At 36.9% G+C, this 16891-nt stretch overlaps 1 protein-coding gene across 1 annotated transcript in view; it reads left to right on the plus strand.

Annotated features, from left to right (window-relative positions):
- The window catches only part of cdh2 (cadherin 2, type 1, N-cadherin (neuronal)), a 102314-nt gene that overhangs the window by 80550 nt on the left and 4873 nt on the right, over positions 1-16891 (plus strand). The window contains exons 14-15 of the mRNA XM_024273520.2: positions 1758-1897; positions 10627-10791. Of these exons, the coding sequence (XP_024129288.1) occupies positions 1758-1897; positions 10627-10791 (305 nt within the window). The remainder of the gene's footprint in view (positions 1-1757; positions 1898-10626; positions 10792-16891) is intronic.

Raw genomic sequence — 16891 nt, forward strand, 5'->3', positions numbered from 1 at the left:
AGTGCCGGACTATCTAGTGCCCGGGACTTTTCTCAGGTCATTATTGTAAATAAGAACGTGTTCTTACTAGTTTAATAAAGGGTTAAAAAAAACATTTTTTCACCATGCTCACTGCTTTTTTAATTTATTTATTTATTTATTTTTAGTTAGTCCTTTATTTCGAACATACAAGGTAAATGGTGAGAAAAAACAAGAAAACAACAATGGAAAATTTATATAAATTATGAATAAAAAATATTACACCTCAATTATGTAGTTTGAAATGGAGTAGGAAGAAGTTCAGAAAACTTTTTTTTTTTACTTTACTTTTTTTAAACTTTTTTATTAATTTAATTGTCATTTTTATTCAACAAAAGGAAAACATGGAATACAATCTACAGTTGTAAACTCAAACATGATGAAAACAAAGAATCTAAATCAATATGAGGATATTACTACATTTATTTATGACTTCACTGTGTTCTGAAGATGAAAACGTTAATGGTTAATTATAAAATTGCATTTTTTTTCATAAAAAATGTTCAAAGGCAATGCATTGTGGTCTATATTTCCCAATCTAGTGAGCATCAATGCACAGGGAAATTTCTAGGGCACTCGATTTTAGGAGTGTCCCAAAATATCGATATTGCAATATATCGCAATATTTAGTCCTGTGATTGACTCTCAATGAGTTCTCACCAAGTATCGATCTTTTATTTTTGTTTGAAGAGACCGTACAATGTTATATCCATTCCTTTGGAGGTAGATAGGAGGCGCGCGTTTTAAGACTGACTGAGATGATTTTTTTAACAATCATTGCAATATCGCGATATCATGGATATCGTGAGCCATGTATCGTGTATCGCATCGTATCGTGAGGTATCCATTGATTCCCAGCCCTACTCGATTTTGAAATTGTAGATCTGAACAGCTCTACAAAATGGCAAATGCATTATATAGTGCACTATATAATGCGTAGTGAAGGAATTCTGACATAGCCTCAGAGTGTAAACAATGGGATGATGGGAAATGAAGGCAGGCTGACTCTGCACCAACAGTCCCGCCTAGAAATCAGAGGTAAATTTCTAATTCTACTGAAATTATGTCCTAGAAAACATTTTTTTTTTTGCTTTTTTTTAAAAAACAAACAGACTTGGAAACTCTTTTCAATTAAAAAAAAATTGGATTAGGGCTTTAAACCTAAGGGTCTATTCAGATTGGACATATTTGGTTCGCTTATGTCAGGGTTGTCAAACTCAATCACACAAGAGGCCAAAATCCAAAACACAGCTTAGGTCGCGGGTCGAACAGGATAAATATTTATTGAACACTCTAAAACTAAATTTTTAAAACTTGAAAAATGTAATTCTTTAATATTACTATTAAAAAAAAGGCAGGAATATTATTCCAGAATAAATCAAGTTTAAACAACTTTCAATATTTTACTCTCCAAAAGAATATATATTTTGTCATCATACAAGTTAGAAATAAGCACAAGATAACATCGGGGAGTTGATAACAATAAAATAAAATGATCCGGAGGGCCGGATATTATTACCCGGAGGGCCGGATTCGGCCCCCGGGCCTAGACTTTGACACATAGCTTAAAGTGAACCAGAATTCGTTTCCCCTTGATAATTTAGAACAAAGTTTCAGTCTAAAAACACCCAAACGGACCCTGATTTAAGACCAGTAACCATCATTTCAACCATTTTTCCAGTCTGAACACACCCTAAATGATTTCATTTTTTTATGAACCTTTTTTCTCTCCTCTTCAGTCCTGGTGTTGATGTTTGTGGTGTGGATGAAGCGCCGTGACAAAGAGCGACAGGCCAAGCAGCTCCTTATCGATCCCGAGGATGATGTGAGAGACAACATCCTCAAGTATGATGAAGAAGGTGGAGGAGAGGAGGATCAGGTAGGAATCATGCGGTCAAAACCCCGCTCTGATATCATTCTGATTGATCTGAAAACCAGTTTCAACACATTAAGGTGTCCTTGATGGAAGGAGGAGGAAAGAACATTTCCGCTTAGGAATCTTTTAGATGTTTGTCAATTTGCCTGACAAGTCTAATAGTATTTAGGCAAAGATAAAGCAATTTTTTTTGCGTTGGAATGATGAACTAATTTGAAAAATATTTTTTTTTTAATTAAGCTTTCATTTTTTCTGTGAAAAGAAAATTATAAAATACTAAATAAATAAAAGAAAAATATTGTTTCTGATGTTAAATCAAAAGTTTCATTTTAATAGCTAAAGATTTTTGGTTGTGTTTGACAGTAAAAGTGAAAGAAATGTGGATTGGAGGAAATTTAAAGCCATATTTTTCCGTGTTATTTGATGGATGAGAAGCCTGCCAAACGCAAAGCTATAAGATCTCTTTGTAAAGGTGAAAGTAATAAAGTGTGGGCTCTTTTGTTGAGCAGGAACATTCGAAAGCAGCAGCCGTTTGGCTGAAGCTTCATAAGAAAAACAAGAAGTGCTCAAATTGGTTTTGCAAGTGTACATTTGCAATCTTTCCGAGTTGATTCGGTTGACGAAGCTGCTCAAAGAGATACAGTTATTCGCATTGAACAGAGGGACAGCTTTTATTGGAAATGGGATGCATTAAGGAGCTTATCTTATGAAAAGAAGATGAAAATCAAAAGCTGGGATCAATAAGGCAAACATATTTGGATCCAAGCGCTTCGGGAAATATTGGAAATGTTTCTTCAAAAGGAGCTGTTTGCTGCTTTTCTTGATGTCCCCCTAAGACCATCTTTTTTATCCAACAAAAACGTTCCCAGTAGTGTTTTAATTATGGTTATGACATTTTAAACCAAAATCACACAACCTAAATGTCTTAAAAAGATATTAGTCATGTTGATCAGAAGCCTCTGTTTCCAAACTCTCCTCTAAGGGGGCGTGGCTTTTTTTCTTTACCTGAACTGAGCTTTTTTGTTATATTTCAAACATTTAAAAAATTCTGACTTGGGGGTCCATTTGCAATTACTTCCACTCTTGAAAAAACTAGTTGCCTTTATAAACATTTTTTAGATGATAGCAAAGTAGTTGCGGAAAATTCTGAAGCTTTTTGCAGGAAATGGTTTACTGAAGGGGTTTCCTGAAAATGCAAAAGCTATTTGTAAAATGTTAAATTTGCAAAAACAGAACTATCAAAGAGCGCTGAAGTTGATCTAAATTTCAGAAAAATTTGTAGTAACATCGCCTAAAATTTCTCAATCCGTACCAATTTTGCAAAAAATATTTTAGTGTGTTGCTTAAATATGAGCTAAACTCCAAATTAGCCCTAAAAACCTTAGCGGATGGCAAATTAGCCAAAAAAATGCCTATTTTGTTGCTTAAATACTAGCTAAACTCCATGATAGCCTAAAATTCCTCAGTAAACTAAATTATTTAAAAATGTTAGCCTGTTACTAAATTAGAAGCTAAACTCTAAATTAGCCCCAAAAAAACCTTAGTAGATTCCAAATTAGCCAAAAAGCTAGCTTGTTGCTTAAATACTAGCTAAACTCCAAATTAGCATAAAAAAATCCTCAGTAAACTACATTAGTTAAACACATTAGCTTGTGGCTAAAATAGAAACCAAACTCTAAGTTAGCCTTAAAAAAATCTCAGTAGATAACAAAGTAGCTAAAAACGTTAGCATGTTACTAAAATATTAGCTAAACTCTAAATTAGCATGAAATGACCTCATGAGATGCCAAATTAGCACACAAATTAGCTTATTGCTTAAATACTAGCTAAATTCCAAATAAGTATAAAAAATTAAACAGTAAACTAAATTAGTAAAAAACGTTAGCCTGTGGCTAAAATAGAAGCTAAACTCTAAATTAGCCTAAAAAACATCAAGAGATGCCAGATTAGCACAAAAATTAACTTGTTGCTTAAATACTAGCTAAACTCCAAAATAGCTTAAATTTCATCAGTAAACTAAAATAGTAAAAAACGTTAGCCTGTAGCTAAAATACTAAATAAACTTTAAATTAGCATGAAATAACCCCATGAGATGCCAAATTAGCATAACAAATTTAGCTTATTGCATAAATACTAGCTAAACTCCAAATTAGCATAACAAATTCCCCAGTAAACTAAATTACTCAAAACATTATCCTGTGGCTAAACTAGAAGCTAAACTCTAAATTAGCCCACAGAAATCTCAGTAGATGACAAAGTAGCCAAAGGGGTTTGTGGTTTTGTGGTTTAGCGCATGTGCAGCATAGCTGTCGTGACGTATAAAAGGCTCGTTGATTGACAGTGATTTAAAAGAAGAAATACTCAGAAATGCAAAAATGAAAGGATTTCCTATTACTTTTTCTATTTCATAAGAAAAATGCCAGACATACATGTTAAAAATTCAAGAAACAGCGTTTTCATGGGAGGGGGACTTTAAAGGAAGAGCTCCAAACACCAGCCGTGTTCAATCTCTGCATTCTCCTGAGCTGATCAGCCACACAGAATTCAATTGTCCTAATAACCCTTGTCTCCAGACTGGAATCATTTCATGAAAAACAGCAGTAATGTACAAAATGGGCCATTTTTTTTTTTTTTTTTGAAGTGCTTGGTTGGCTTAGATACAGCAGAAATGTGCGGGAGACCCCGGCCTGACCCAGCACACAGCCAAATTAGCCTGGGAGACTTGTAATTGGTGAGCCGATGTCGTATAGAGACAGACATCTGCTGTGGTGAAATAATGAAGGCCTGTCTAAGGTAACAATATGACTGCAAAGCCATTACACATCTGCCACTGATTAGGCAGGAGGGAAAGCACCCATTTGTGTGAACACACACGTAAAACGCACAAACCTGTGAACCAGAACATGTTCGGAAGGAAACGGTTGCGTGTTATGGCACCTTTTGGAAGGCAAATGAATGGGCGCAACAATTTATGGAGGGAAAACAAGCTTCCGTCGCGACTGGTCCTGGGAAGGGAAGGGAAGGGCGCCGGGAGAAAATGGTCTTGTCTGCAGCGTCAGTGTCGGGTAAAAAATGGACCTGATTTCCTCAGTGATGTGGTCTTTATAATGCCTACCTCTGTTCTCCCTATCTCCCGCTGGGGAGGAAATTGAAGTGTCAGACCAATGGGTGCTCTCAGAGTATATGATTTTAGGCCCTGGCTTGTATTGGTTTGTGAAGCCCTTGTTTAATCAAAAGTAGACAGCTGATCAGCCGGCTCTCTCCGGACAAACTGTTGTCAACAAATCTTCTTGTGAGAGGAATAAAAAAATGAGTCATATTCCTTTAAAAAAATAATTTGATTCATATTTACCTTTGAGAGGACGGCCTTGGAGGCACACTTTGAAAAACAGGCTCTGGGTTGTTTGTTCTTTCAAGTAGTGAAACAAATCAAACATGTTTCAGCAAATGTTTTTGTCACGACAACCGAAAAGGAGGACATCTCATCATAGCAACTTAGAAAGATTTGAAAATCCAGCCCTTGTTATATAATCTGCGTGTCTTTATCCCTCTCTCTCAACGTTCTCAATGGCGGATTTGCAGCGGTTTCAAACTGTTTGTCTCATTGTGCTTCACCGCGAACATGCCCAATTAAATTAAGAAGGCAATTTGCCACATGCGCAGCTAAAGGGTGACATTCAGTGGAGACAAAGGCACTCGTTTAAAACTAAGAGAGGCTCTAAACCGACAGGAGATCGCGGGTTGTTAATTGCTGTTATTTGTTTGACCGTTACGACCAGAAGTTTGGATTTTGATTAAGACAAACACAGGTTGAAGGAACCGCCGCGTTCACATCACCTTTTTGTCGGGTGGCTTGACACTTCAATTGGAGATATTTCTCTGTTTCAAGATATAATTTTACAACACACAAAAAACTAGTAAAAAACAAATGAATTAACTGGCAAACATCTAAATGAAGAATACAATAAGTCTTTATCAATAAAAGAGCCATTTGGGCTTGTTTTCTACTGATCAAAACCTAGAAAGAGCCGCATAGTGTTACTTTAGTCTTTATAAAAATTCAGATTTGCATTCATTACCTTCTTTTTTTAATAATAAATATTAATTATGCATATGTTTTGGCACAAACAAAAGTATAAAAAGAACCTAGCATCTCTCAAAATGCGATTTTTTTTTTATGTTTAACAGAAGCTCGAATAATTTATTTTCAAAATAAAAGATGCTCTGTGCCAAACAGGGTCATCTCAGTGCAGCTAGTAACCAATGTTGGGCCGCATAAAACAATATGTGCTTTTAACTCATAAAAGATCAAAACTTTGTTGTTTTTTAAGGCATATTTTGAATGAATGAAATTGTTTATTTCAAGCAATCAGGTCATAATACATGAAATAAAATATCACTCAATGAATCACGAGTAGATCACTTGAAAGGGAGTGGAAGGAAGCGAACTTATATAATCCCTTGACCATACCATTTCCTCTACATATCAATATCCGGTTCAGGACTTAATATCAAATATTAATAGATTCAATGACACATATCTTATGCACAACAGCAGTAGCTCATTAGAAATACAATTCTGGGTTGTGGGCGGGGCCTGACACATAGCTATTGACCCCGTCACTAAGGGGTCTGTTTCCGCACTCACGCGCAAGATAATATCCTTCAACTAACATTGGATCTTGGATATTGGATTAATCCAGTCGTACAGTTTTTGAGTCAGAATCGCGATTCGAGTGATGAACGCTCATCATGTCCTGCACATCTAAGCGTGGGCGGGTCTGGGTGCGCGCAGGGGGAGGAGACTTCGGCACGCCCATTTCTGTAGCTGCGTCATTAGTCCGAGTATTTTCAAGCATCCGGTTTTCTGATCCAATGCAATTTGAATTAAGAAATATTCAGTTTTAATCATAAATGAGTTTACATATGTCCTCTACTATGAGAAAAAAGCTTCAATAACATGTTTAAAACAAATAAAATGATTGTCATTGGAGTGGGTCTTCAAGGACAAATCTATTCGCATTTTAGTTTCATAAAGTTAAATCCGATGTTGTTTTTCCAGATACAAACTGAACATTATTAGAGCATTCTACCTCACTGTATGGTGACGTGCTATTGAAGTGTTCCCACACATTGGACTGATGATGTCTTGATCATTCTCAGACCTATGACCTGACTGTTTAGTTGGAGTTCTGCACTCAAGTAGCCTTTAAATGTCTGTATGGGAGTTTACCGACTTCAAGCGAACTGGTGACTTCCTCGATCATATTCGAGTGGTGAACGCAGAATCAAAGAGAGGCTAAAGACGTGATCCAATCAGGATCAGATGGACGCCTCCAATGACTTTCTTTCTTTCCTTTAGAAACTGCTCATCGTAAGAGCAAATTTTCCTCCTCTGTGTTTTTCTCTCATCTTCAATCAATTCCAAACAGCCATTTGTGCTGCAGAAACCCCCCCTCGCTCTTTGTCTCCCCGCCGTGCGTCTCGCTCCTCTTCGAGTATGAAGCAGCTCTAAGTATCCCTCACAGCTGAGGGTGAATGGGAGATGCGACTGACAGATGAATTCCAGCGGTGATGTGTGCTGTATCCTTCTGCTGTGGCGAGAGGGAAAGCCGAGCAGGAAGACAAAGCTGTCAATTAGCCGATCGATCAACATCGCGGCTCTCACCTATCGTCTTGAACTGTGAGGTGGCTACAAGGAAAAGGTCATGACTTGGAGCTGCTGGAATGTGTTTTCCCAGAAGGAAAAAGCTGAGCAGAGCTCTGAGCTTGTTGACGGTGTAGGAGTCTGTTTATCAAAAGGGGTTTTGAAGTAGTCGATCCTCAGTCGAGGAGGGAGGAAGTTTGGGTCAGGAAGTCCTACAGACTTCTTCTGGTGGGGTTCCGTCTGCTGGGATTGGAAGAGGCTTCATCACACACCCAGTGGCGAGCTGAGGAGATATTTCTCTGGAGAAAAGATGGGTTCAGGGACGGTTTCTATCAGAAATGAATAGAAATCAACCAAAAACTGATATGGTTTAGTGCTGCCTCAAACAATTATTTTAATAGTCGACTAAAAACTGATTCTTTTTTCCAATTAGTCGACTAATTGGAACACATCTTAGCCATCATTAGCTTTATACTAACTAAAAACTAGATATACAGCATTACCTGCGATAATGCTAGAACGAATGCTGTAAGCGGAATTTGACTGCTGAAGATGCTAGTGATGAAGATGCTGAAATTGATACCTAAAAACACTGAAGTTGATAGCCAAAATCACTGAAGCTAATTGCTGAAAACACTGAAGCTGATAGCTGAAATCACTAAAGCTAATAGCTAAAAACATTGAAGCTAATAGCTAGAATCATTGAAGCTAATTGCTGAAAACACTGAAGCTAATAGCTAAAATCTCTGAAGCTAATTGCTGAAAACGCTGAAACTGATAGCTCAAATCACTGAAGTGAATTGCCAAAAATGCTGAAGCTGATAGCCAGCTAAAATATTAGCTAAACTCCAAATTAGCCTAAACAACTGAAAAAAGCCTAAGTTAGCCAAAAGAGCTAGCATGCAGCTGAAATATTACCTACACTTCAAAATAGCCTAAAAAACAAACAAAAAATAACTCTAAATTAGCCAAAATAGCTAGCATGCAGCTGAAATATTAGCTAAACTTCAAATTAGCCTTAAAAAACTGAAAAAAGCCTAAATTAGCCAAAATAGCTAGCATGTCGCTAAAATAGCTAAACTCCAAAAATAGCTTAAAAAATGAAAAAAATTAGAAATTGCCCATAATAGCTAGCATGTGCCTGAGATATTAGCCTAAAAAAACCTTAATAAAGACCAAAATATTCCAAAAAGCTAGCATAGTGACGTTATAACTTTCAACTGTACTACACTCTGACTCCATAGGATATAAAGTAACGACTAATCGACTATTAAATTAGTTGTCGACTATTTTAATAGTCGACTAATCGCGGCAGCCCTATTTTGGTTCATAGGCAGATTTTTGAGTCATTCTCTGAGTTTGGTGCACTTTTGGTTCTCAGGTTACTGAAAATTTTGCCAAAAAATGTGTTTTTTAACATTGCCTCAGATGAAGGACTATTTGAACCTCTGAGAAAATATGTTTTTGGCTAAACGTGTTATCTACTAAGGTTTTTATAGGCTAATTTAGAGTTTAGCTTCTATTTTAGCAACATGCTAACGTTTTTGGCGAAACTTGTCATCTACTGAGGTTTTTATAGGCTAATATAGAGTTTAGCTTCTATTTTAGCAACATGCTAACGTTTTTGGCTAAACGTGTTATTTACTGAGATTTTTATAGGCTAATTTAAAGTTTAGCTTCTATTTTAGCTAATGTTTTTGACTAATTTAGTTTAATGAGGAATTTTAGGCTATTCTGGAGTTTAGCTAGTATTTAAGCAACATATTAGTTTTTTGGGATAATTTGGCATTTTATGAGGTTTTTGGGATAATTTGGAGTTTAGCTAATATTTAATCAACACACATTTCTTTTTTTGAAAAATTGACATGTATTAGGGATTTTTAAGCAATTCTATTACAATTTTTCAGAAATGTAAGGTCAACTTTACCACTGTTTTCTAGTTCTTTAATGAAATTTACAGTCTTTTAGCTAATTTTACATTTTGCAAATAGTTTCTGCATTTTCAGCAAATCCCTTCGGATGTTAAATCTAATTGCATCCCCATTTTCAGCGACTTCCTTTAGCAAAAATCATTGCTTTTCTAGTTTTCAACCTATTTTTGTGTGCCACAATGCAGACACATGTATCTTTCCATTGCTTGTTTTAAAATACATTTTATGGCCTAATATATATGAAGAACATTGAGGTAAACCTGTGGGACACTAAAGCGCACCGATTTCGCAGAATCACCAGAATGTGTTTACCTCAGCAGGTAACTTCAAGACATTTGAAAATATATTAAAATTCAAAGTATGGTTACAGTAAATGTTTAGTGTTTTGAAAAAGTGCCAACGTGATTTATGACATTTGGGCAGTTTATGCTTCATCCAAGGGTTTATATGCATTTTTATGTGTTATTTCTCATATTCCATATTCTATAGCTCTGTCTTTTTTTCCTATCTTTTTCCCCCCAGGACTGTCTAAGTGTGAAGGTACATGTGCAACTGAGCAAAGACAATTTTGAAGGGGGATATTAGAGATGGATGGATTACCACAAATCTCTTAAGGATAGACAATCCATCATGCACGCTTATTAGGCTCACACTCTGATTCTCAAATGGCATTATCTCTATCATTCTGCCGTCTCCCTGATACCGTGCAGTCATTCAGCTCAACTGCTCTGCTCTTTACCACAGCGTCTTCCTCCCCGAAACCCCTTTCCTCTCTTTCTCCTTCCCGTCCGCTGCCCATGACTTTGCACAATCTACCAGCCATTCAGGTTGCCTTGGTAATGTTAATAGGATTAGCAATGGCTTATGTATATCCAGCATCCCGTGTCTGGGCATTGATTAGAGGAAAACAGTGGCCTGCACATCTTTCCTGCTGGAAACGCCACAAGTATGCAGAATGGACCCCTTCTGTGCTTGTTCTTTATGTGTCAAGTTGTCGCTGAGCTTCACGAGTAAAGTTTTCTTCTTAAGAAAGTCTTCCTCTCCCTTGAGTGCTACGTTGTCCTCTTTACAGCACGGAGTGTGCTTATTAATTTAAATCATCACACTTGGTTTCGGGGTCTCAGCTAAGTCCCATCTGTCTGTGTGTTCTTCAGGATTACGATCTGAGTCAGCTTCAGCAGCCAGACACGTTAGAGCCCGATGCCATCAAGCCGGTGGGAATCCGCCGTCTAGACGAGAGACCCCTCCACCCCGAGCCTCAGTACCCCATGAGGTCAGCAGCACCCCATCCCGGAGACATCGGAGACTTCATCAACGAGGTAAAAACCAACAATCACGAGTGATTCGGTGTGATTACATGATTTTATAAAGTCTGACACTTCTGGAATAATGAATTAGTTTCCAAACAAATCCTTTGGTTCCTACTTCTGATTATCGTTCAGTGAGAGAAAACACTTAAAATTCAATTATTAATCAAAATCTCTTCTCAGTAGACTTTCAAAAACTTTTCTAATTTCACATATATCCGCTCTGACTGGTACAAAGCCCACTATGTACATGATGCTAACTCGCTCAGATATAATTGTTTCCCCCCTCCTTTGTGCCAAAGTGGAGATATAGATGTGTCAGCATAGAAATAGAAGATGAGAGAAGGAATACTTTGGCTTTCTATCAGCGTGCACTGCTCTGAGTGCTCTGGTTTGCCTCAGGCCATCATTGACTTCGGCATGAAGGGAGAATGTGAAATGAAAAGAGCAGTCATATATTTTTCACAAGCTCCAACAGACAAGAGTTTCACAGCATTACAAATGGAGTTCGCTCCTAGTTTTTGGATGGCACCCATGTTTTTAGATTAGAGCTTGCTCTTTCAGCTCTGCTGCCCGACCATCTATTTCCCAGATCCCTTTGCCCTGGCACCATCCATTCTCTTCCACCCCGACTCGTGATTACACCTAATACACTTGTCCTAACAGCCGATATGGAGTGAAATTTAATAATTTGCAGTGTGTGGAAGAGAATGGCTTGAAAGTGTTCGCCATCCTTCACGTGGCTTGCTTTTACTTGTCATTATGATGAAATCTTTGTGATGTTTCGACGCCTCCTGACCTAGAAAACACTCAGAATCCAGGGGAAGTTTGTAGTTTAAGGACGCACTATGATGAAAAATGGGTTTTTATAATGATGGAGGGCATATTTTAGGAAAATTAAGCTTTTTATTCAAATCATTATAGTCGACTAGATCCGCGTACGGTGTTCCTCTGGTTATCGTGGGGGATGCTTTCCATAAATATGACAGGTGAAATCTAAATAGTAGAATTGCTGATGTTTTAAGCCTATAAAACTATTAAATACACTTTTTGTACATTTTCCTCAGACTAAAATTTTCTGTTTTGTTTAAACTCTCAAAAATAAATTCTTCATAGAAAAACAGTTCAGTATTATAGAATGAAAACAATTAAAGAAAACAGTTGTTCTGTACACCATCGACTATATATAGAGAACTGGACAGAGCAAGTATGACGTCACCCATAGAAAATGTTTTACTACCAGTCCCGACAAAATGATTCAAATGAGTAATTCGCCATTTTTCCGCAATATTTTCATCGCCATGTAGGAAACAGACGTCAGTATTAAGCTGTGATTGTAGTCACAGACATATATTAACCAGTGGACAAAGCAAGGTGTTGACGTCACCCATAGAAAATGTCTTAAAAAATCAGACAAAACCCTTCACCGTGGCTTCCTGAATGTGCCGCCTCCATTTTTAAAGCTTTCCGGTCCGAGTCAGTCAGGTTTTTAGAGGAACTGCTGTCGCCAACCATGAGTGAGGCGTCTGATTAGTCTGATTGAATAACTTACGATACAGAAAAAATATCTTTAAAAATGAGGATTAGAGGATTAGAAATAAAATGTTAACATTATCAGTCTAAGAATGATTATTCTGACAAATAAAATGACTGAGAAATAACTTTCTATTTTTCTATAGAAGTCAATGGGATTTTGACCATCTTGGAACAAACAGGTACTTCCTGTTGGGGCTGATATGTCCAGTCAATGGTATTAGTCTACATTTCTATGACAACCACTCTCTCCAATCAGAAGTGAGCACATTAAAAGGCCAAGCCCATTCCAATGAAAGCAGGCTCAGGAGAATCTGTCAAACTCTTTGAACAACCAACTACTTTTATTGAGTCATCTCATGATCGGTTTATTACTTGAATAACTCGAATATACAAGAACATGGTAAAAAGATGTCACAGATGGTTAGAAGTCTATGGGAGTTTGGCTTTTTGGGACAATCAGGTATTTTCCTGTTTGGAACACCAGGAGGGAGGGGTCACCCAGTCCAGTTCTCTCTTACAGTCTATGGTCTGCATTGGAGGAACTACACAAAAGAGACTGACAAGATTAAAAAAAATAAAAGCAGGCAAAGCTGCGCTAAACAACTAAACAGAGAAACAGTGAAAGGTGAACTGGGATGTAGCGAGGGGATACTGTACGTCTTCGTTTTCCTCATCTGAACTGACATCTGGCATTTAACTGTATGGCTGGATAGCTCGAATATTGCTCGTTCCACTAATAATGTTAGGTGAGGGCATGTAAACAGAGAGCTCGCAGCAATGGGGAGGGGAAATGGAGCCCCACTCACAACTCGGAGGCAAACTCCACAGAAACTATGTCCTCGTCAGATCATTAACATTGTAAACATTGTTCTGCTTCTCCTGGAGGGCGTCTCAGTTTGGCCACTAGGTGGCGATTGCGCACTTTATTCGTGAAGAAAAAGAAAGTATGAGCAAAAAACTGTGTTTTAGACCACAAATTCTTACTTTAAAAAATATTTCCTTAAAAGAGTTTGGAAAGTTCATTCCTGTGAGTTTATAAAGATGTTCATTTAAGTTAGCAATGTATGTTTGAGTCGACCGAGCGTTAGCATTAGCTGTCCTATGGGAAATCCCATTATACTGTAGCATCAAGCTAGCGGACTTTAGCTTTATGTGCTTAATCGATCTATATCTTCATGAATCAATATTGATCTATTCAACTTAAATCGATTCAAATGGATTAATCGTTTATATCAACCCAGCCCTACCTAGAAGACGACACTCGTTGTTTGATTTTGGCTAAAGGTCACTAAGAACGCTTTTAAAATAAATCAAAAGATGATCGGAGTGGAAATGGAAGACTGGTTGAGTATTATTTTGTCCAGGGAGCACATGGAGCTGATCAGGCTTTTTGTTAAACCGGGTGGAGAAACAGATAAGAGTGGGGGAGGGGTCGCACATGAACCCCAAAGCTTGGGGGGAGGGGTCCAAATTGAATAATGGGGTTAAAGAAAAAAAAAAAACAATCAGACATGGGTTAAGCACTTTAAGGAATCAGAATCAGATCAATTAAGTTTATTAGTGAACTCCTTTCCTCACAGAGGGGGGTAAATATTTTAGCCCCACCTTGCTGTGGTCGCTGTCGTTCACAGGTGGGCTCCGGCTCACTCCGCTGAAGTGATTAGTTTCAGTGTCGGGTATAGTGGCTCCTTTCTTTTGCCGTGAATGTTATTCGGGCGCCGAGATAGCAGCGGATTTGATCACTCGTCCGTTTGTTATCAGCGGGACAGAGTGACTCCAAACATTGAGAACAGTTAACTGTCTGTGCTTTCGACTCTGTTGTAATGAAATTAAGAAAGCCGTTCAGCAATTGACCGACGCTATGGAACTGCCGGTGGTAGACGGAGCAGCCTATAACCAGCAGAGCTATTAGGAATATTGTATTGTAATAAATGATCCATCTGTCATATTTCTCTGAAATTATCAGCCCTGCAGCCCTGAGCAAATACTTAACAAATGCTAACAAGTGGAAAATAATGGCTAAGTGCTCAGCCACTTTAATTCAATTCATCTTTTTATTTGAGAGCTATCCAACATGATTGTGGCGGCAGAGAGGAAGCAATAAATCTTTGACGAGCTCCCGATGAGCACAGCTCTCACTTGTTCTTCTTGGCTTCTTTTAATTCATGTATTATTTGTTTGCTGTCTTAGCATGTAGCAAAAAAAAACTAAGCGTGTTTCCAAAAGTGGTTTATGACCAAACTACATCTCAACTCCTAGATTAGCAGTCCGCGGTGTTCTCCCAGTCCTGTTAGAGACTGGAAATCAATAGGAATCCATAAGGAGCTCGTGCGACGCTGTGAGGATTTCTGGGAATGTCAAGTGCAGTCTTGAAAATAGAACCACCCCCACCACCCCCACCAGCCTTAAGATAAGACGGAGATACGCATGCGTGGCAGCACATCCCTGCCCGAGCCCGGCTCAGCGCCTGCTCTACGGGTCAAATCAGGATCAGCTTAAAGTCAATGAAAATTTTGAAAAATAGGGATTGTAGAGCTAAAAAATGGGCATTATACATTTGAAAAAAATAAAATAAAATGTGAAAGCAGTTTTAAACTCAAAAATAAATATTGTAAACTTGAGGGAATTATTGAAAATAAAAATAAAAAATATTGAAACTTGAAAGAAATATTAAAAATTTGAAAAAAAATGTAAATTTGAAACTTCAATTTAAAAAAAAAATTGTTTGTAATTTAAAAAAAATGTATATTTGTACTTTCAACTTTCCTTTTTTCGTTTTTCCCTGTTTGCTTTAGTTCTCTGTTTTTAGTTTCAATAGACCCTTTTTTACGGTGATGTCAGACAATGGCAACAGGGCCGAGAATACGAATATTTACTTCCCGTGTTCATATTTAGAACGGCAAAGCTGACAGCTGAGCGCTGTTTAGCACAATTTTACGCATATAATAAAAGGTAACCTTACCAATTTCAACAGAAAAATGCACAATTAATGAAAGTCCTGCCAAACTGTATTTTCATGTCCTGTCTAAGATCACAAATCAAAATGCAAATTTAACCTAGAAAAGCTGTATTACCTGTGATAATAGTCTGAATGCTTTTTGCTGAAGGGATTTGCAGGAAAGCATAAGCTAATTGCAAAATGTTAAATTTGCTAAGACTGGAAACTTTGCAAACTGAAGTTGACTTAAATTTCAAAAGAATTTGTAGTAAAATTGCTTAAAAATGCCTAATACATTGTAAAAAAAATATGTAGTGTGTGTTGCTAAAATATGAGCTAAGCTCCGAATTAGCATAGAAAGCCTTAGTATATGTAATTAGCCAAAAAAGCTAGTTCGTTTTTTAAATACTAGCTAAACTCCAAAATAGTCTAAAATTCCTCAGTAAACTAAATTAGTCAAAAACATTAGCCTTTTGCTAAAATAGATGCTAAACTGTAAATTACCATAAAAAACCTCAGTAGATAATAAATTAGTCAAAAACGTTAGCAAGTTGCTAAAATATTAGCTAAACTCCAGATTAGTCTAAAAAAAAACCTCAGTATATGCCAAATAAGCCAAAAAAGCTAGCTTGTTGTTTTAGTACTAGCTAAACTCCAAAGTACTCCAAAACTCCTCAGTAAACTACATTAGTCAAAAACGTTAGCATGTTGCTAAAATAAAAGCTAAACTGTAAATTAGCCTATACAAACCTCAATAGATAACAAATCAGCCAAAAACTTTCGCATATTGTTTAAGTATTAGCTAAATTCCAAATTAGCATAAAAAATCTCAATATTTACGCCAAATTTGCCAAAAAAGCTAGCTAGAGCTAAATCATGCAGTTAGCTAATATTAGCTAATGTTGCAATGCACCTTTTGCAGTCTCGCTGTTTGTTTTTTCAGATTCAGAAAGGCAAAAAAAAGTTAAAAATTCAAAACAATTATTAATGGATACATTATTTTTAATTGGTAATTTTACATTTATAGTTTTTTAATTCAAACTTTTTTTTCTTTACACAAAATTTTCAAGTTTTATTTCAAGTTTTCAATGTATTTTTTAAATTTTTTCTTTTTTTTTTTTTATTTACAATGTCTTGTTTTCAAAAAAAAAAATTCAATCTGTTTTTTCGCTCACTTTTACTGATCCTTATTTGACCCCATACGCTTCGACTTCCACACAGGGATGAAATATTAAAGGTATTTTCAGTTAGAGGACAGATGACAAATATCAAAGCTGTACCGTCTGTGCGAGTCAAGAGAGGCCATGGGGTTCAGTCACCGCTGGCACTGAAGGAAGACACGCTTCCAGCCATATAAAGGAGCTTTTTGACCAATCAGAAACTGAACGCCCCAGGACATTTTTTCTCTCTCTCTCTCTAAGCCAGGCGTCTGCAAAACCTTTAACATTTAAAGATCCATTTAGCTTGATTTCTCACTGACCATAACCCAGTCGGAGCCACACATCCTTCAGAAAAATAAGACTTTCTATTTATGTTGTTACTTTTATGTAAAATATAAATGTACTATTATTATATAAAACTAACTTTTTGAGAAAATGACTTTTTCCCCAAATATGAAACATTTTTTTACTTTTAAGA

Source organism: Oryzias melastigma, linkage group LG17 (genome assembly GCF_002922805.2).
Source record: "Oryzias melastigma strain HK-1 linkage group LG17, ASM292280v2, whole genome shotgun sequence".
Lineage (NCBI taxonomy): Eukaryota > Metazoa > Chordata > Actinopteri > Beloniformes > Adrianichthyidae > Oryzias > Oryzias melastigma.